At 50.2% G+C, this 20,837-nt stretch overlaps 1 protein-coding gene across 3 annotated transcripts in view; it reads left to right on the top strand.

The window, feature by feature from the left end:
* Positions 1-20,563, top strand: part of PCDH19 (protocadherin 19) — a 58,262-nt gene extending 37,699 nt beyond the window's left edge. For all 3 annotated transcript variants that reach the window (XM_058847999.1, XM_058848002.1, XM_058848001.1), the window contains one exon: positions 15,459-20,563. In XM_058847999.1, the coding sequence (XP_058703982.1) occupies positions 15,459-16,155 (697 nt within the window). In that variant the 3' untranslated portion in view covers positions 16,156-20,563. The remainder of the gene's footprint in view (positions 1-15,458) is intronic.
* Positions 20,564-20,837: the final 274 nt, after the last annotated feature.

The raw sequence follows: 20,837 nt of genomic DNA, 5'->3' as shown, positions 1-20,837 counted from the left end.
CTGTTCCTAAACTCCAGCCCAAGGAGAGCCTTTGCAGAGATCTTTGTCTCAGGGTTCAGCTGGAGATGGGATGGTTCTAACCCTGGCTCTTCCAAAGCCTCCTTTTCCAGAACCACTACCCAATACTTGGATTTTAAGATATTTTAAGATAAATAAACAGTTCAGGCAAGCTTGCCACTTCCTTTTGCCTTACAAACAAGCCAAAAAAAGGCTCATGTGGCCTCTTTTCCCCCTTTGCCAGTAACTTCTAAGGAAACCTTTAACACTTTCCTTCTCACAGCAGTTAAGACTGGCAAAGTGGTCAAGGTAATGGCCATCAGATTTAACAGTAGGGAAGGTATATGAATAAAACCAAGCCTTCTGCTAACACAGCAAGGCAGCACTTCCCAATCTCCTCCTGTAATCAATCCACATCGTTAATGACTCTGAAAACAGACTGAACTGCTGGGGCTGGCACCGGGAAACTTGCATTACAAACTAACCATCTCTTATTAACCTTTCGGTGTTTCCTTCACAACACTAATTAGAGCCAAATAAAACTACTGTTTGTGAAACTCTTAAGTTAAAATATAATTTTCAGAGAAAATATGGTAAACTCCAGAGCTCCTGTTTGCTTGGCCTTTCTTTTTAATTATGATAGAGGATGGCTGTTACTTGTTTAACAGAGGCTTACATGATTAATGCTGCAATGTTACTGTAATTAAAACAGCAAAAAAAGATGTGATTGGGACCCGTATAATTTACAGACATCTCGGCATTCTGGTGGCAGAGCTACTCTAAGTGTTGCAAAGAGGAATCATAAAAATTTCTTCTAATTAAAATTGCCAGATTGACTAAACAACAGGTGACTTATGTAACTTGAGCGACTCGCGCTTGGGGTGAGAAATCATCTGAAATCAGTGAATTATACAAAGCTGCCTGTTATTCTGCTAAATGGGAAAGTGTGTGCTTACCATGGCAACCTGCAACAATTTTGCAGCCGCTGGAAAATACAGGGCCCTTTATTAAAGGAATAATCAGCAGGAGCAGCGGGGTGACCCCGGCTCTGCAGGTTTGGGGTGCCAGCCCAGGGTGTGAGCAGCAGCTCCAGAGCAGCTGCCACAAGTGGGGTGCCTGTTGTTTTTCCCTCCAAACCATGGTGCAATTCCATTTATACGTGTGATGATGATAAATAACCTGGACCTCTGTTAATTAGCTGCACAGAGCTGTAGGGCAGGGACTGTGTCTCCCCTGGGTGCAGGGGAAGGACCAAATAGAAATGGGTGAGTGGCTGAACTGCTCCAGTTCCTGCAGAAATCTGCTGAAGGGAGACACACCACTGCGTTTGTATGTAGGTTGTTTTACTAAATGGTCTATGTAATAATATATAAGTCAAAACTCTGTAATAATTGGCACCAAACAGCAAAGAGAACTCGCAGCTTTTATCTGTCTTGAGGGAAGTGCTGCCACTCAAGACTCGTGAGTGCTATATTTTATTTCTCATACAGCATATATGAATGTAAGACTAGATGGTTTTAAATGGGTCACAGAATTATGAAGAAGTTTGGCAGCCTTTCCTCCCGGTGCACACAGGTACGTGGGGAGCAGGAGCGTGGGCTCTGCCAGGCTCTGGCTGGGTGTGCTTGCCTTTGCACAGTCATTTCCCCTTCCAGCCTGCATTTAACCCCTGTGTCTGTTTGGAAAGTAAGTTCTTTGTAGGAAATATTATTATAGATCTGTGTTAGTCACGATGTGTATAATCATGGTATGCATAATGTGGCCCCTGTTTTTGATGAGTATCTGTAATGGTAGTGATCCCTTTCCCCACTCTCAGCATTAGCTCTCCTAATGTTTTTGTTTTTCAGCAGAAAGCCCTTCTTGTTCCATTTTCCTTATTGCATTTCACCCTTTTCCAGTTGTGAAGAGCATCTTGCTTTGTAACCAGCTTCACGTTGTGTTTCATCACCAGCATCCCCAGCTGGCTGGGGGTGCTGGCACACGCCAGCAGGTGACAGGTGGTCACTGCTGTGCCACCTCACCTTTGGGCAGTGACAGCCACTCCTGGGCAGGGCACTGGAGCTGGGTTGAGATGGGCCAGGCTCGAGATCTGGGTGTCATAAACAGGGGGACATCTGGGTGTGTGGAATGAGTGGTTGTAGTGAAACCATCCCAAAGAAATCCTGGGGTAGCGTCAGTCCCTGCAGGAAAAGGAACATAAATTGAACCACAGGGAAAAAAAAAAAAAAAAAAGGAAAAAAACCAGATGAAAAACCCCCTCTCTGAATTGAAGCAATAGGAAATGAAAATTGCTGAGATACACTGTCATGTGGGTAGTGGAGCTACCAACCTTGTGCTGCAGTAATTACCTCTATGCATGCAATTTGTGCTCGGCTACGACTGATTTCCCACATCATCCAGTGCCCAGGCTATATTCAGTCAGTCCCAGCTGGAGAAAACTCTCTTGGATCATTGGGTGAGATTTCACCACAGATGCTGCCTGGCACCCCGGGAATGCAGAGCTGCCCTGGCACACGGCTGGGCAGGCACAGGCGGCTCCTCCGGCCAGGCTGCCACGTCCTGGGGGTCACTGAGCACCTGCAGCTGCTGGGGGTGGAAGGCAAGGAGCTTCTGGCACTTCCTGGGGAGAAAACTTGGCTCTGCTGGGTGCGTGCTGGAGAGAGAGCAGGTTTTGTGGCTGTTCTGCACTGCTTTCTGTGAAAAATGAAAGAGTGAAGAGCGTCGGTTGGAAATTTTTGTGAGAAGCCAAGGGAGGTGGGTGTCCTCATCTCTTGCAAACCAAAATAGGTCGAGCACTTGATTTCTTCTGACTGCTTTGGAAGTGTTGGCTTCAGTAAAGAGATGAGGCAGAGGAGGAGCTGGTGTGAGCTCGGCGCACGGCGTCTGCTCGGGCACGTTCCCAGTCAGAGCCTTCAGCAGGCAAAGGGCTCCTGGGCCAGGCGAGGAGCCTCCACTCCTGCCCCAGGAGAGGAACTTCCTCAGCTCAGCTACCTGTGATCCTGGCTCAGCTCCAGCTTGGGGAGAAGTTATAAAGGGGCAGCTCTTGTGTGGGAGGAGGAATTTGGCTAGAAACCTGAAGTTAAAATTGTGCATAGTAGTAATACAGGAGCTGTCAGAGAAGGTGCTTTTTGGGAACAGTAGCTGCGTGATTGGAGGGTATAAATACCTTGGAGGAGAGTCAGGTACACTCAGGTGTGTCCTGGAAGGTCAGTATGGGTATACTGGGCTTGGATTTGTTTTTTACTCTCTGTGTTTGTCAGTCCATCATCATCATCATCATCATCATCATCATCACAGAATGCTTTGGGTTGGAAGGGACCTTATGGATCATCTACTTCCAGCTCCCCTACAATGGGCAGGGACACCTTCCACTATCCCATGTTCTCAGAGCCCCATCCAGCCTGGCCTTGGACACTTCCAGGAGTGAGGCACCCTCAGCATCTCTGGGTAACCTGTGCCAGGGCCTCACCACCCTCCCAGTAAAGAATTCATTCCTCATGTCTTGTCTCACCTGGGAGTCTAAAGCTGTTCCCCCTTGCCCTGTCACTCCGTGCCCTTGTCACAAGTCCCTTGCAGCTCTCCTGTGGCCCCTTTGCACCTTCCAGCAGGAGCTGTGTGCTCAGGATGCCCTGCTGGGTGTGCAGGGAGCCAGCCCTGCAGCCCAGGAATGCTGACAGCCTCGTGGGTCAGTCCCTGTCCTGCATCTGTTCTGACAGGAGCTGCTTTTGCAGCCGCTCCCTGATGAGTTTTGGTCCCTCAGATGCATTGATTTACAGACCTTTCCTGTGCAGTGCAGCTCTTCTCGATGACAGGCCATGAAGCACATGATAACTCAGCAGCCTAAATTATTCAAGCAAATTGAATGTGTTTGGCTTGTTCCAAACTTTTGTTTCCTTTCAGTGCTGTCAGGAGCACAGGTAGCCCTGATGCTTGTATTGCAACTCATTCAAGTGCCAAGGAGACACAAACAGCTCGAGTATAATCCATGTTTTACCTCGTTTGTCGCTTACTTCCACCTTGTCGTGCTTTTTCTGGGCACTTCTGTGCCTCATAAAAATGTTTATCTTGCACCTACCGATTGCTCCCCTCTGCTACACTGCAGGGTTCTGGGAATTCTCTGCGTCATGTCATGGAAAAGCCCCTGTACAATCCAAAAAAAATTCTGTGTCTGTTCCACTCTTTAACGGAAGTTTATTCACTCATGCAAATATTTTGACCCATTAGTCATCACTGTAGGATCCAGAAACCTCATCTTAATGAAGACAAGTAATTAAAATTAACAATTCTACCTGGCAATTCCCTCACTGCCTGACCTCTGCTTTGTCAGTCTTCCTCCATTGTTACTAGGTGGATGTGTTAAATTAATTCACTGTAAAAATCCACACAAGCCCTTCTTGGGGCAGCCTTGCCTTGCAGGCAGCACCGAGCTGTGGCAAGCAGATGGAGATGCCTTGTCAGTGCAGACATGTCCCCTGGCTTTCTGGACACTGTGCAGGAGCTCCTGGGCATAGGTGAACAAATTGGCTCCCACCCTCCAAACACGTGTCTGGACATTTAGGACCTCACTCAAAGCCTTTAGAATCCACCAGGATTCTTTCAGCTGAGACCACTGGGCTTGAAATAGGACCTGAGAGAGATGGCATCCTCAGGGGACGTGCTCTGAACCTTGCTGGAGACTTTGGTCATCTAAGGCTGTGTTCAGAAGTGAGCTGAGGGAAGAGGAGATCTCTGCTGCTGAGCATCTCCCTAATTGAGTGAACAAGACAGAGCCTTGGGAGACGGAGCTTTGCCTTGGAAAATTCCAGCTGCAAATGAGATGCATGATTTTAGGAATTAGAATAATTACCCCCTGGAACAGGTTCCCAAGGGATGTGATATATTCTGTATCACTTAGAGTCTTTAAATGGCATTTGCATGTTTTTCGGAAGAGCGTGCCTAGTCACTGAGAGCGAGGGGCTGTGCTTGAGCAGCGTGACAGGGCTGAGCATCCCGGGCTTGCAGGGGAGCAGAGCAGGGAGTCTCGGTGCTCCTGCATGGACTGGGCTCTGCAGAGCCCTGGGCCACTGGGTTTTGGCACATCCTGGGGAGGAGCTCAGCTCTGTCCCCTTGGCCGCTGCAGGAATGTGCAGAACTGAGCAAGTAACGCTGGGGATGATTCAGGAGCCAGCTCCCCCAGCCAAAATCTGCCTTCTCTTTCCAAACACACACAGGCCCTTCCTCTGAATCAGATGTCCCCAGGCGCTGAGCAATCCTGGCTGTATCAGTGTTTCCAGGACCTTCCCTCCCACCACTCCCTGAGTGATGAGAATATTTTTGAAGATCTCATTTCCTGGCCTTTCCCTTTCATCTCTCAAAACAGCAAGTAAATGAACAGCCCTTTAGTTTTTAGTTACTGCTCTGCACCCAGTGAGCTATCAGAGGCTGTTGACAATGACTTTTCTCTTTTCCATGCTCCTGCCTGCAGGATTTGGGGAGATAATTCATTTGGTCCTGGTGCTTTGTCAACTTTCAGCAGTTGTAATTGCCTAATGATCAGTGCTGATGCTGTTAAGCCTGTTAAAACTTTGTCCTGCTGAACAGCCAGACTGTGCCTGTCTCATCATGTTGTGCCTGCTGTGCTGACTGGGGCTGCCTTTGATGCTCCCACCCCGGCCCCAGCTTTGGTTGCTGCTTCCCACCCACCCCAGGCGATGGATGGATGCAGCAGGGTGCTACCCACGCTAAGGAACTGCACCTGCAGTTACAAATAGCTGAAGAATAATCCCACAGAGAGTCAGATGCTTTCCAGGATGAATCCCCTCTCGCCTGTGCTGGCCCCAGGCAGCCTGGAGCTGGTTGGTGAAGGTGGTCTGCTGGCTGTGCCCTGGTGAGAACAGCTCTCTAGAGGAGGTTCTCACTGGTAGGGCACTGCTGTTTAGCAACCTGCTCCCATTTCTGCTTTTCCATCTCTCTTGTGCCTTTTCCACCCTCATTACCATTTTTTTATTACTCTAATTGGCCACATTTCACCCTCTTGCCTCCTTTGCTGCTCATCCGAGGTGCCCAACTGGCTGGTGCCATCTCTGGAAGCCCCTGTCGCTCATCCTGGCCTCTTCCAAGGCTGGTTTTTAATGGCACACACTGAACATTAGTGCATTACCATCCCTTTTCCAAGAACAGTCTCCATCCACTCTTCTCTCGTCCCCCAGTGCCTCATCCAATTTAATTAATTATACTTAGTATATTACGCATCCTGTCAAAGTTTTTCCTTTCCGAGGTTTAATGGTTTTTTAATTCTAATGCGTGCTGCATGTGTAAGTGTTTCAGCAATGAGGCGAGCGAGCAGTGGCAGAGAGGCAGCATTACATCCCTGTGCTGCAGCCAGCCAGGGTGGGTCCCTGTAGAGAGGCTCCAGCAGAATTGCTGCAGGACTGTGCTGCCTGCCCTCCCTCTGCCTTCCCCGTGCTCAGGGGGAGAATCAGGCTGGCTCTGGTGCAGAGGGACACGTTTGGGGTGAGCCCACTCGCTGCTGGGGCATCTCTGTGGAGCAGGAGCCCAGCGCCGGCTGCAGCCCCGTGCTGAACTCCAGGGTGATGAGCCTGACTCTTCTCCTTGTGCTGACTGTCTGAAAGCACCAGTGACATCAGGCATTTCAGCCTTGCTCTATCCCTCTGAAGGAGGGTGGTGTTGAGGATGCGGTGGGGACCAGACTAATCGGGTAACGCCGGCTGGGGCTGGTGCCTATCGCTCTTTATTTCCCTGTGACACTTAAAAGGTTTGCTCAGGAAAGTGGTTCTGGAGGAATGACTTTGTGGGGTCCTGTGCTGACTAGCTTTGGGTATTTCCAGATAAAACCTGCTCAGACTAAGAGGGTTGTGGGTTGGTGGTTGTTTTTTTTCCTGCCTGTCAGTGTTGCAAAGTGCTTAGGTTTTGAAAATCCAGCTGTGCTCTGTCTGTCTGTCACACCATCACTGGGAGTAACGATGCTGTGGTGCAATTTAGCTGACAGCCCTGTGAGCTGGGGCCAGGAGCCAACACAGTCCAGCCTGACCTCGGAGCAGCGCTGCAGGAATGTGCCTTGGGAAACCAGAAATGCTCAGAGGCTGTGCTGGGTCAGAGCCATCTCCCCACCCTGGGGAACAGGGGCTCCCACCTCTGTGCTGGAGCCACAGCAAGGGCTGTGTGGGACCATCCCAGGGGGGTGTGCAGCCCCCCAGGTAGCACTCAGAGTCCCTGCCCAGGTGCCCGTGGGTTGGCAGCAGCTTGGCCAGGAGGGCTGGAGCTGTGGAGCCCGACTGCTTTCCTTGCCGTGCTTGTGCAGGCCATGAAAACAGAGTTATTTCCCATTCCTGTTGTTCAGCAATGTCCCTGTGGCTCTGCATTTGACAACCCCAGACATGCTCCAGGGCTTGTTCTCCATCTCACCCCCAGGGCTGTGGGGCCAACAGAACGGGGTGGGGTGGGAAGGATGGGACCCCAACTGGGCTGCTGGAATTGAGCTTGTCCGTGACTCACAGGTAAAGTCATTTCCCCAAGCTTATAAAGAGGTTTTAGATTTAACTGTTGACCTTACAGTAGTTTTACATGCACGTTTGTCTGCCCTCTGGATTAATGAAGGTAAACTTAATTGCCAGAACAAAGTTTTATCTAATTAAATGGATCAGATTCTCAGACTTTGGCAATTCTATCATCTCTTCTGTAAGCCCTGGGGCCAGTGTAACCCACAGCTGGCATTTCCCTGGCATTGCCTCGTTGGTGTGGAGCTGGATTTGAGCCCTCTCTGTAGCTCCATGGCCATGCAGAGAGAGCAGGAGTGTCCCTGTGGGTCCCAGGGCTGGTCACTCCTGGGTGCAGGACAATGTAGAGCAGCTTTTGCAGACCTGTCCCTGTGGCTGTCCCGGATCCCTGTGGGATTTTCTGGTTTGTCCCCCCAGGCAAACATCTCGTCGTGGTGCATCCCTGTACTTGAGAGTAAAGATCCACCAGCATGGAAAAACCCCCATGTTCATCTGAAAAAGACTCAAAGTGGAGCAGCAGGGAGGGGATAATGCTGAGCTCCAGGGTGGAGGCATGAGAGGTCAATGTCATGATGAGAGATGGCCAGCAACCAACATTTCGGTTTTCTAAGGAAAGGCGTAAAATTCCCTCGCTCTCTCTTGATGATGGGGAACGCCCCATCGTGCTGGGAAGCCTTCCAGCTCCCTCCACTCTTCTGAGCTGCACACTTTTAGAAAGTACAAAGAGCTTCTCATAATGTTTTGCCTTGTGGGTACGTCTATGATTAATTCCGTGCAAGCATTACTGGTGCAATAACAATACTGAAGGTCCTAAAACTGAAAAAGGAAACACATTTGGCTCGTACTTCATACACAATCACTTACACTTAAGCTATTGATAGTTGATTGGGATCTGTAGACTGCTGGGCTGGTGCCACTGGGTTTCTGAGCGCGTTCAATGGCTGGAACAGACAGCGAGGCTGTAGGTTTTGGCAAGCTGTAGGTCTCATTAGTCAGGCTGACTGTATCTGACACGAGAGATTCCCATCCACCAAGATGAAGCTCACTTCCCTAGGCTTTGGCTGACGTCCCAACAATATTTACATGAAGGACAACAGAGGATCAGTGTTAGATTAAGGCTGTGAGTTTCCAGTAGGCAGACAGTTAAATATTCTATTGAAATACTCTTTTGATTATTTAGATAATAATGAAGTTTATGCATGTCCTTGAGAAATCTGGGGAAAGGCAGTTGTTTTATGCTAAGCATGCAAAGATGTGTTTAATCTTGATAATAGGAGTAAATTATGTATCAGCGTTTATAACCTCGGCTCCTTTATTTCTCACTTGTTGTGTGGAGCCACCAGAAACGCGGCAGGGACGGGGGAGCCGTGCTGGGCAGGAGGGGCAGGCAGCCTCCCTGCAGCACCCTGGCCTTCACATCCCTGCAGGAGAACCATCAGGAGGGGCTCTTCTGTTTTGTCCTGGCCAAGGGAGGTGCTGGTTGATGTAAGACATGAACCACGAGCCCCCCGAGGAGAGGGCAGGGATGTGCTCTGACAGGAGCTGGCCCAGCACAGGCATCCAGGAATTGCTTCTTATCTCCCCCAACTGTAATTTCTGTTTTGTTGGATTTTTATCAGAATCATTGAGTTGCCATTTTCTGACCGGTGCCTGATTCTGAATAGGACAGAGTAATAATTTGATTTATTGCTGCTGTTGGAATGTGGCTGCCTGGCTGGTCCTGCCTTACCCTGACAGAATATGTGAATTTGCTTTGTCTATGACAATAGCAGAGAACAGTAACCTTTGGATTAATTTGTTTCAGTGACTAAAGTCCCATTAAACGGAAGGCAGCTGGTGTCAGAGGCATAAACTGAGACAAAGTTTTGCTCCCAATTGTGGGAAATGTGTTTAAACAGACTAGAAATGTTTCCATCTCTGCAGGGTATAATATACTCAAATGGTTGCATTAACATGAGAAGAGTATAAGGAAGAGTGTATTTAGGACAATCCCTCTGTATCCAGTGTTAATGAAATTGAATTCCAGTAATGAAGTCAGGGCTTGCATCCTGCGCCCGTGCAGCCTTAATGGGAGCGGCGCCCATCAGCTGTGGAGCAGTAATGGCTCGAGATGGAAGAGGTCCATCAGAGCCCAGAGTGCTCTCCTGTCTCTCCCAGGGCTGGATCCCACATCCCAGACTGGTTAGGATGCTAATGAGCCCTGTATGGAGGCAGGAGCAGGGGAGGTTCGGAGGTGAAATCCGGCTCCACGGACCACTTAAGGAAAGGATTAATTGGAGTTTAAATGGTGTGTTCCGCCAGCCTTCTGAAAGGGAATTAATTTTTCCTTGTGAATGAGGTGGGGACTGGCCTGCGGTCCTGGATAAAGGGGAGCAGCCAGCATTAAATTGCATTCCAGCCCATAATACCTGCTGGGTCTGACTCTGCTGTAGCACTCGGCATACCCACATTCCAGCCCTTCTGCTTCTGGTGATGCTTCCCACAGCCTGCTTCTCATCCCAAAGGCATCAGCATCCCCAGAGAAGATCCTTTGCATCAAATCTCTCCTTCCTTCCCCTCTGGCTTGCAGCTGGCCAGGCACCCAGGCCTGGCTGTGCCTCAGCCCCCCTTGGTGAAACAGGAGTTTTATAAAACAGGGACAGTTGTGCAGAAGAGAGGGGGTCACTGGTGTGACAGGGAGCAGGGGAACAGGTGAGGGGGCCAGCTCGTGGCTGCTGTAACTCAGTGGCAATCCTCAGCGTTTCCTGGCAGCTGTCTGTGTCTGCAGCAGCTGGATCGAGCCCCCTCGCACACCTCTGCTGACCATTGCACAAACACTGCCCATGAGCTGCATGCAGCCGTGGCTCCTTAGCAGCAATTGCCCAATAAATTCATCTAAATCACAGCCCTTGTTCCATTAAACTAATTCCAGTGCTTTGTCCAAGCACTGTTGACCTTCTCTGTTAGGACAGACAATCCAGGATTAAAAATACAGCATTTTTAGCTTGCATAAATCCCGAATAATGGTGAAAGAGAGGGAAAGAAAGGCTTCTTGTTGCAGTAAAGAGCATTTGTCACTGTCCCTGGTTATTAGTATCCTCTGAGCATTGTGCAGGGGAAGCCACGCCAGGATTACATTGCTGCATTGACTGGAGATTTCTTATTAGGAAAGGCGAGGAAGGCTCTGTAAAGCCCATAGGTCAAAAATATAATACACTATTCCCCACCTCTTGTTTCCTGATATTATGCTATTAGAAGAGATAAGGGAGAGGTGCAGAGTCTTAATTTACAAGCGAATGATGAGCCTTGGCTGGGGACTGTTTGTATTTTGCTGGAGCTTATTATTTTATCTGGAGTGTAATGTGGTGCTGAGTGCCCCGAGCTGGGAACAGCCACTCCTGGAGGGGTGGAGGGGACCCTGCTGTGCTGGGGGTGCTGCACAGGGGCTGCAGGACAAGCCTTGCACCTTGTGTGCATGCACCCCCGAGAAAATGAAGGTGCTGGAGTTGAAAAGAAACCCTGAAGTAGCTGGAAGAGGAGTGTTAAATAATGCAGTTGCGCATTGTCCATGAAAGATGGCTAACCATGAGTAAACATCCACAACAGTGTTTGATCCCTTCGTGTTTACTATTTATTCATATTTATTATTCATAAATTCTGTCACAAATGTTGGGCCTGCACCCCAGTGAGACATTTGCATTTTATTTTAAGTTTGATTCCCCCCTCCCAGCCCCTCAGTTTCATGAACTGAGATTTAATGATTTGCTTTTCCACATTGCTCCCGTGCTGGCTCTCCCTGGTTCTCCCCTTCTTGTTTCAGGAAGAGATTTCTAACATGGAAAAGTGATATTTGAATAGATTCCCCTAAGGCAATCAATTTACTTCTAATTTGTCTGGAACTAAGCTTTTCTTTGTTGCAATGAGAAAGGATTGAAACTGCTGTAAAATTTATTAGCTTCCAGGAAGATTTTGAAATGAATTTTTTAATGATCGTGCTGTTTGCTGTACCCAGGAGCAGTGTCATCGTGATTACAGTATAATCATAGGGTTGCTGAAGAAACACCGAGATGTGGAGGTAGAGCCAGGCTCCTGCACCAGGGATCTGTGGCACTGCCCAGGAACGGGGGCTTGGGGCTGGGGCTGCTCACCCTGGGGTTCTTCCAGTCCCTCTTCTGCTCCCCTTTTCGTTTTCAAGCAACTCCTCTGCTCCTCTTCCTTGCTCCCCGTGTAATAGCACAGATGAGCTCTCCTTACTCACCTCGGCAGAGCTGCTCTGACATGGATTGGATTGAACTGAGCGGCTGTTTGGAAATGGAAACTCCAGGGACTATTGTCATCGCCCAAATTGCACCTTAGATTGTATAACAGCACATGTCATCTGGCCATTTATCAGGAATATTACATTCCCAGGCACTTGCACCTTGCTACGATTTAACTTTGTCTCTTTGGCCAGCGCTGCAATTCCACTGGAGATAATTCAATTGCTGTGAGAGCTGAACGAGCCCCTCGCGCACCCACTGCGCCTCGCCCTGCCACAGGTGCGTGGGTGCTGGACAGGAGACCAGGGATCTGTGCACCATGGACACTCCTTAATCCCCCTGTAACGAGGGAAGAGCCCTTGCTGTGTGGAGCTGGAGGCTCTTGCTGCAGTGGCCACCACGTGTCCTCTGCCAGCTCCTCCTGGGCTCTGGCTTTTGGGCATCCTCCCTGTGTCCCTGCTCCTCTCTCTGAGCAAGAGCTTGCACGGTGGGATTGGGAAGTGCTGAGGGTCTTGGCTTGGTGGGGGGGTTTTATCTCTCCCACCAGGTCTTCCTGCAGCTGCTGGTCCTTGGCACAGGGGTGGGGACAGCCTGTGTTGGCTCACCGTGCCCTGTGTGTGGTGGTTATTACCTGGGCTTTGCTCCGTGCATCAAGAACAGTTTGTCAGGGCAGACAGTAATAGTTGTATTGACTAGGGCAGTTCTAGGGCTGTGAAAGAATTTCCTGTTGTCCTGTTTCTGGTTGTTAAAGTGGTAAAGAACAGGACAGAGCAGCACAGTGATGGAATGTGAAGGTGAATGACCGTCCTGGGTGCCATCAAGGCTGGGTGGGTCAGACTGAGCTGCAAAGGGCAGCACCAGGAGCTCCCTGCCTGCCTCTGCTTGGGGCAGGAGGAGGGTGCAGGGACCAGCCCTGGGGTCAGCCACTGAGGAGCTCAGACCCTGCTGTGCATGGTTGTGGACCTGGAGTAGCAGAGGAATGGTGTTTCCATGTATCAACAGGCCTTGCTTGAGGCATAAAAATAATATTTTATATCAACTACAGGGCTGGGACAGTGATGGATGGGTGGGTAGCTGAAGATCCCCATTCTGCCATGGAGAAGAGACGGCTGCTTGGGGCTCTGTGCTGGTCCTTGTGTCTGCTGCCAGGTCAGGCTGCTCTGGGCAGCCTAGACACATGTTGTCCCCGAGAGCAGGATGGTTCCTGGCTGCAGGGCATGGTCTCAAAGCTGAGATGTGTGCTGAGCACAGAAGCAGAGTGACAGAATGTGCCATGGAACTACCTGTTGGCTCAGGCCTGTGGATGATGGTGACTTGTGCCCCTCTGCCTGTCAGCCCAGCCTCTTTGAGACTTGTTAACATTCCCTTCCTAATACAAAAGATTGAAACAGTGTAATTTAATGTAATTCTTTCCAGCTCCTTTCCTCCCTGCACTTGAGCTGCTGCAGGTTCTGGACAAGCCTGGTGATGTCCAAAGCTGATCATCTCCCTGGCAGAGAGGTGCCAGGCCAGTGCCCTTGAATGAACTGCTCTAAAGCACAGGTGCCTCTTTAGGCTTTGAGGAATATCCACTTGCAGTGGTCAGGGAAGATCTCCAATAGTTTCTAGCTGTAAAATGTGCCAGTTTGGAATAAATGGGTCAAGGCAAGCCAAACCTGCCTGTGCTCCCTCTGGAGTGAGGTTTGCCTTGGCTATGGCAGTGCCATGGATCCGGGGCTGAGCTGTGCTGCCGGGCAGGGAAGGTGAGGAGAAGCAGCTCCCCTGTGCTGGACCAGCCAGCCCAGCACACTCCCAGATCCAGCTTTTCATGTTTGTGGAGAGACTGAAGTGATGTGTGCTCCAGCAGCACGCCCAAGGTCACACAGCACAATAAATCAGTGTCTCATCGGGGATGAGAATCCAAGATATTTCTGTAGCCCCTCCAGCCATCACCAAGTCCTCTGCTATCACAGCCAGACTACACAACTTTGTATGCCTCTAGCACCCTTTTGAAGTTAAGCTGTGGATAAATAGGGAGACAGCAACATTTTCTAGGCAATTTTTCTTTTTTTTCTTTCTATTTTGCTCAAGTACTTGAAATTAACAGAATCAAAGTATAAGATCATGGGCTTTTAGAGCTCGGTGCTGGTTGTTCTGTGTGTAGGGCTCTGGGCATCCTTCTCTCAAGCTGCTGTAAAGGCAGCTGCCAAAAGCCAGACCTCCGCCCCTCCACCCAGCCCTGTGCTCCACATCGCTGGCTTGCTGCTCTGATGTCGAGTAAAAGCTGATGTTTTACCCATATATTTTTCAATTAATTGGCTTCTTCTCTTTTTAAAAAAAAAAACCCTTTCCTTGTTTTTTTTTTTTTTCTTTTCTTTTCTTTTTTTTTTTTGAGGTCTGCCTTTTACTCGTTTATTCTCTGTAAGTGTTAAGCTGCTCATATTTTGGTGCATTGTGTTATGTGCTGAGAATTTTTATCAGCTGCCCTGGTGCTCGCATGTGGTGGAAATACCAATGTGTCTGAGGAGCGGAGGTTATGCACACAGATGTACAGAGCATCAGAATGAAGGGCTCGCAGACGGACGGGGAGGAAACCCGGGCTGAGTCTGCACCTTTGCCTCCTTCCATCCATCAAAGCGGCCCCGGCCGAGCGCGGGCTCGTCCGGCTAATGGCATTAGAGCTGAAATTGCTGCGAGTGTGTGCGGGTTATGGGAGGAAGGAGCCACGTCTCTGTGTGGGGAAAGGTTGTGCTTTATGAGGGCTGGCTGCAATTACAGGCTCTTATCAAATGAAGGAAAAGCCGAGACTGAAAAGCAGCCAGGATCCTGCGGCGTTCGGCAGGAGCCACGGTCGGATGCTCAGCAAAGGCTGGGCATGGTGAAACTGCTGAATTTGATTTCCAGCTTTGCACTTGGCTGAGCCTGGCTGCTTCCCCGAGCCTCAGTTTGTCCATCTGTGATGTGGGGGTGAAGCTGTGCAGTCCTCTGGGATTGACTGACAGCGCAGGAATGCGCACAGGCCCCAGGCACGAGGCTTTGCACTCGCCTGGGAGCCCTTGGACCTACTCATGGAGGGTCCTTGGAAGGGGTTAAAGCACCAGTCCATATTTCAGCACTGTAAAGTGGTGTTGGGACGGCAGCCCCAAGATGAGAGAAGGAATCTTTATTGCTCCTGTATGAATAAAGCCCCAGCACTGGGAATGACACATTTAATCTTCAGTGGAGTGGACAATCTTGGAGATTTATAAAGCCTCTGTGTGTGAGAGGTCAGCTGGGGATTAAGCAACAAGTTAAAACACACATATACAGCAGAACCACGAAGAACCTTCCCTCCTCCCCCTTTTCTTTCCTCCCTCTGTTCCTTTCCCCTCTCTGCAAAAAGTCAAGCTTAAATGTCACGTCAAACCAAGCTTAAAACACGGTGGCTTTTAACACTGGTCACTAAACCCAGGAGCCGCTGGTTCTGAGGGCTTGACACACGGACAGCCCCGTCGTGATGGATTTGCTGCCGTCACTCCTTCTCCAGGCTTCTGTTCTGGTGCTGACAGGTGACACACGACCTGTTGGAGATTGAGCTCCAGTCCGTGGAGCGGCAGTTTGAGGTGCAGTCACAGCTGTGGGTGTAGGTTTGGGGTGGGATCACCGCGGCTCGGGAGGGGGGCAGAGCTCAGCGCCCGGCTCAGCGTGGTCTCCCCCAGGCCGGGCTGTGGGCACCCCATTGACCGTGCCTGGTGTTTTCTCCCCGCAGAGCAGAGCGAGGGTTTCCACTGCCGGGAGGAGTGCCGCATCCTGGGCCACTCGGACAGGTGCTGGATGCCCCGCGGTGCCGTGCCCAGCCGCGCCAAGTCCCCCGAGCACGGCAGGAACGTCATCGCCCTGTCCATCGAGGCCACGGCGGTGGACGCAGAGCCTTACGCAGACTGCAGCACAAAAAGGACCTTCGCCACCTTCGGCAAGGAGGGCGGCGAGCCCCCGGCCGAGGAGCGGCTCGCCAACCCCAAGGGCAAAAGAACGGTGGACTCGGCCGCCTGCAGCCCCAAGGTGAGCGGCGCCGTCCGCGAGGCCGGCAACGGCTGCGAGGCCGTGAGCCCCATCACCTCGCCCCTGCACCTGAAGAGCCCCTTGTCCGGCAAGCCGGGAGCGCCCTACGGGGCCGGGCACTGCGCCGGCAGCCGGGAGCCCTTGGGGAACACTGGCCCTTCCCGGCCCTCCGAGGCAGAGCCCCGGGGCGCGGACAGCGAGAGCAGCGGGCAGGAGGGCAACCCGCTCCTGCAGGAGCGCCGGGAAAAGGACTCGCCCGGCGCCCGGAGACTAAAGGACATCGTCCTCTGAGCGGCGCTCGGCCGGACGAGGACGAGGACGAGGGACCGCACGACTCCCAGCGCAGATTGTTTTTATCGCTTACCAATGGTTCACAGATTGCTGTATTTAAAAGCTTTCCCTAAATGTATTGTTTCTAAGCGAAGCTATGGTTAGTGTGACAATCGCACGTGTCTCGCCAGGCGGCAGGGTGTGTGCAGCCGGAGCGGAGGAGCCGCTGTTCCGCTCCTGCCGGGAGGCGGCGGGTGGCGGGGGCACAGCCAGACCCCCCCAGTCCTCAGGAGCGCTCGGTACCCCCTCCTCGGAGTTTATATATTTTTGTATCTCAAAACGAAGATAAATTTCCATTCCTGGAGAGAATTGAGTGGCAAATTCCTTATTCGGACACCTTTAGTTACCACCCCGGCGGTTTTGTAGTGGACGAAGTCGCGGCTGTTTCTTGTGTGGGACTGTTCAAAGTGGCAGTCGGGTGAGTTTCGGTTCAAATTCACCCAGCACGAGGTTGTTTGTATTTTAAGGTGTTGGTGTTTTGCTATGGACACCCCTGCATTTATGAATCCTTTTGCTGTCACATACTTACCTGTACTATTATTGTATTTGATATTGCAAATTACTGTATGTCTAGTGATGGCAAAAGGCTTTCAGGCTTAAAAAAAAAAAAAAAAAGAATAAAAAAAAAATAAATCACAATCATCTTCAACTTTGAGGAGCCTGCAGTTTGCAGCCCCCATGGAGCAAGCGCTTCCTCCAGCCCCCACCATTGCCTGCAGCCTCCCCCGGCTCCTGCAGGAAAAGGACAGGGCACTATGGGAAGGCATTTTTGGGAAAATCCTGCCTGGATTGCAATTGTCGGATGCACTGTGCTGAACTTTTCCCCTTACCCGTTCCTTTTGCATAATTTCGAGGCAATGCATGGAAAGGTTTTTTTTTCCAGAAGTTGGTTATTTTGGTTTTTTTCCAGTTCCCAGATTTAGATATCCCTCGCCTCCAGTCATTTCCAAGTCAAAGAGATGGAATTATTTTAAGAGATCTAAATTAACTTCTCAATTAGACACACACACTTCCAAGTCAGCGTTTCCTAGCCATGATTGCACCAAGGGTGTGTATGTAGGTATGACATCATGGCATGGATTTTAGACTGTTCTGATTTCTTTCTATCCCTGCATCATAAATGAGTATGGAATGAGCAATAGTGACGTTAATTTAGGGGCAGACAGGTAATATGTAACAACGCTACTAATTCAATTAATGTGCCTTCTTAATGGAGAAAAAATTAAAGCAATTCTTTATTTTTTTCTCATAATTAAGGACTTTTTTGTGTGGGTACAAATCTACTCATATAAAATTGATTTGAAAATTGAGCTACTTTAATAGCCATTTTGTAGAAGGGAGAGAGGGAAGGGATTCCACAGCTCTCTGCTCTCTTGCAGCGATGATTCCTCAGTGAGGTATGAGTAAGGTAGGAGGATTTCAGTTAGTGTATTATTATTATTATTATTATTATTGCTATTATTATTAACCCTTCACTGGGCAGATTTTTCCTACCCTCAGTAATGTTTCCTAGAATTTTAAATTGATTATGGAAGGAAAAATATATAGCTCTTGCCAATGTTTGCTGTACCAGCAAGTTGAAATTAGTGGTTTCTAGAGAAAGAGTCTTTCTAGGTCTGCATATCATGATAAAGTATTTGTTACTTGATTTACTTAAATGAAAAACAACAAGAAAACAAGTTCCAGTTGTTATTATCCTCAAAATAAAACTAAACTCCAGCCATTTATTTCTTCAGGGCAGATTTATCTTGCCTGAAGCCACAGCTGGTCCGAGACAGATCCAGAGTCAGCCTGTCCCCCCTGCCACTTGCTAGGAATTGGGAAAGAATCAACAAAAAAACAGTTGTCTAATGAAATTTGTGATGCTTCCCTCACTGGTGTGATGACTACCTCATTCAGCTCCCGTCCCACGCGTTACCATGATGTCCTGCATCCCTCCAGAAGGCAAACTGGGGGTTTTCTCCCCTCTTCTGGATTCTGAGCCCATTTTTCAGGGATATGTTGTTTCTGTTTCCTGCCTGTGTACTGTTACTGCTGTCATTTCTTTCTGGTTTTTTTCCCCAAATGTGTGTTTTATTATAACACAAGCGAAGGGGAGAGGGGCTGGCTCGGGGCTGTTGGAGTAACTGGGTGTTCTGTAACTGTTAAGCTGAGTTTATTCTGATGTTACCTGGTTTTGTCAGCTCTGGGAGGTTTTTTTTGGGGGGAGGGAAAGCGCAGAGCCTGCGATGCCCCATCTGTCAGGTGCTCCTGGTTTCACAGAACATGTCCATGTGTCCCCAGCACCACCCACCCCTCTGCCAGGAGGGGACCCGGGTTCCCCATGGCCTGTGGTGGGGAGTGGGGGTCCCCCAGTGCCCCATCATCATCCCCAGCTGCCTGGAAAAGCACCAGCCCTTAATTCCTGCCGAGCGTTGCCCCCTGCCTGCGGAGCTGCCACCACCAGCCTCGTGTTCTGGATGAAAAATAGATGCTAACTGAAAAGGAAGAGAGGGGGAGAAAAAAAAAAAACAACAAGAAAAAATAGAAACATTTCTCTAATTTACCCAGAGGAAACGTTCCTTGCCACTCTGAATAAAAGCACAGCCGAGATAGAATGTGAAATAATTCTGTATTAAAAGGGGGCATTAAAGAGGTCAGTAAACCCTTATGCCTCCAAGAAAATCATTTAAACACCAGTTTTGTGGGCTGACCCGGGCTGCAGCGGGGGATGTGAGCGGGGGGCCCTTCCCTGGCACAGCCTTGCTGTGCAGGGCCAAGGGGAGACCCAGGGAGCAGCCCTGCCTCTGCTGCCTTGGCCCTCTCCAGAATATTTTGGTACTCCTGTCACTGTCCCTCTGTGTCACTCGAGATGAGTTCAGGCTCCTGGGCAAATCGCAGTCTCTTGGTTTTTTTCCTACTTGCATCGAAACTGGCCATGCAAAAAATGTTCCGAGCTGCAGGGCGGGCGGGGAGGCTTTTTGGAAGGGTTCCAGATGTAATTATCGTGCTTTTTAATAACTTAAACCTGTCCTCAGATTTGGTTTAGGAAAAATCGCTGGGATCTGTCGGTTTCCTTCAGGCAAACTGGCTCTGCTCCCCTGCTCATCCAGGAGAGCAGCGAGCAGCGAGGATTGTCCCCCAAGCATGACGAGGACCCCGACTGGAGCAGCTCTGGGGCTGGGGGCCAGGGCCAAGCTCTTCCCCTGGAGCCCCTGCCCTTCCCCTCGAGCTGCAGGGCTGTGCCAGGAGGGATGGAGGAGGCCTGGGGGCACAACTGATGGCTGGAAAAATCCCCCCCCAAGCACTGTCTGCTGAGGTTGTTGCCGTTCCCTGTTTGTTGTGAGCTGGAGGTGGCCTGTGGATCACACTTTGTGCAAAAGTGAATTCCTTTTTTTTTTTAATTTTTCCAAATAGGAAACGAGTTGCTTTTGTGAAGAATACACTGTCTGATGAATATGTTGAAATTATTCTTGGGGAGGGGGGGGGGGGAAGGAAAAAAAAAATCTAATTTTGAATTGAAACACATTTGTCTGTCATTGGGGAAAATTGATGGTCTTGTTGCTCCAGCTGCTTTTGCAGCTCTGGGTAATCTCTGATCCAACCTGTGAGCTGCGGTCCCCGCCAGGGAGAAGCCGAGCCGCCCCCGCTGTGAGCTGTGCCGGGACTGAGACGGAGCCTCCGCCGCTGGCAGCTGATGTTCAGCTGCTGCTGCCTGGGCTGGAGGCTCCAGACACCCTCAGAGCCGGCTCCAGACACCCTCAGAGCCGGCTCCAGACACCCTCAGAGCCGGCTCCAGACACCCTCAGAGCTGGCTCCAGACACCCTCAGAGCCGGCTCCAGACACCCTCAAAGCTGGCTCCAGACACCCTCAAAGCCGGCTCCAGACACCCTCAAAGCTGGCTCCAGACATCCTCAGAGCCGGCTCCAGACACCCTCAAAGCCGGCTCCAGACACCCTCAGAGCCGGCTCCAGACACCCTCAGAGCCGGCTCCAGACACCCCTGAGAGCCGGCTCCAGACACCCCTGAGAGCCGGCTCCAGACACCCTCAAAGCCGGCTCCAGACACCCTCAAAGCTGGCTCCAGACACCCTCACAGCCGGCTCCAGACACCCCTCAAAGCTGGCTCCAGACACCCTCAGAGCCGGCTCTCCCCGGCGGGCGCGGCACCGAGCGCGATACGTCTCGTCATGGTGTCTCCGTTGCCGAGTATATGAAGAATAAATTGTTGTATATGCTGATATGTATGTTATGTACATTTTCACAGTGATTGAATCATTGTAAACAACAAAATGGAAAAAGGAAAAAAAAAAAAAAAAAGAATCACCATTCTGTCTATTTTATGAAGATGATAAAGCAGCTTTATTAAATTATTATGATTCTGTTTCCAAATGGTGTACCTGCCACATTGGGATTTTTTCATCTGATGAGAACTTTGTTTTCCACCTAAATGTGATTTTCTTTTCTCTGCTTTGAGCATCTAATGCATTTTAGTATTAAAGCAATTATTGAATAAAATGGAAAGTAAGTGTTTGGTTAAATACGCCTCAGTGGGTTTGCTTTGACGCGCTCCAGGTGCTGCTCCTGCAGAAGCCAGCGCACGGCTGGGTGCCACCCCAGCCCCGTCCCTGTCCCACAGCTGCTCAGCTTTGGCACCCAAGAGGCTGCAAACCTCAGGCAGAACTTTCCTGGTCCTGAGGAGGGACCAGCAGCATCCCCAGCGGTGATGGAGCGGGACAGGCAGGCTCTGAGCCCCCAGACTGGGCACGGTGCTGGT

Source organism: Poecile atricapillus, chromosome 12 (genome assembly GCF_030490865.1).
Source record: "Poecile atricapillus isolate bPoeAtr1 chromosome 12, bPoeAtr1.hap1, whole genome shotgun sequence".
NCBI classification, from domain to species: domain Eukaryota; kingdom Metazoa; phylum Chordata; class Aves; order Passeriformes; family Paridae; genus Poecile; species Poecile atricapillus.
This window is presented reverse-complemented; position numbering and strand designations above follow the sequence as displayed.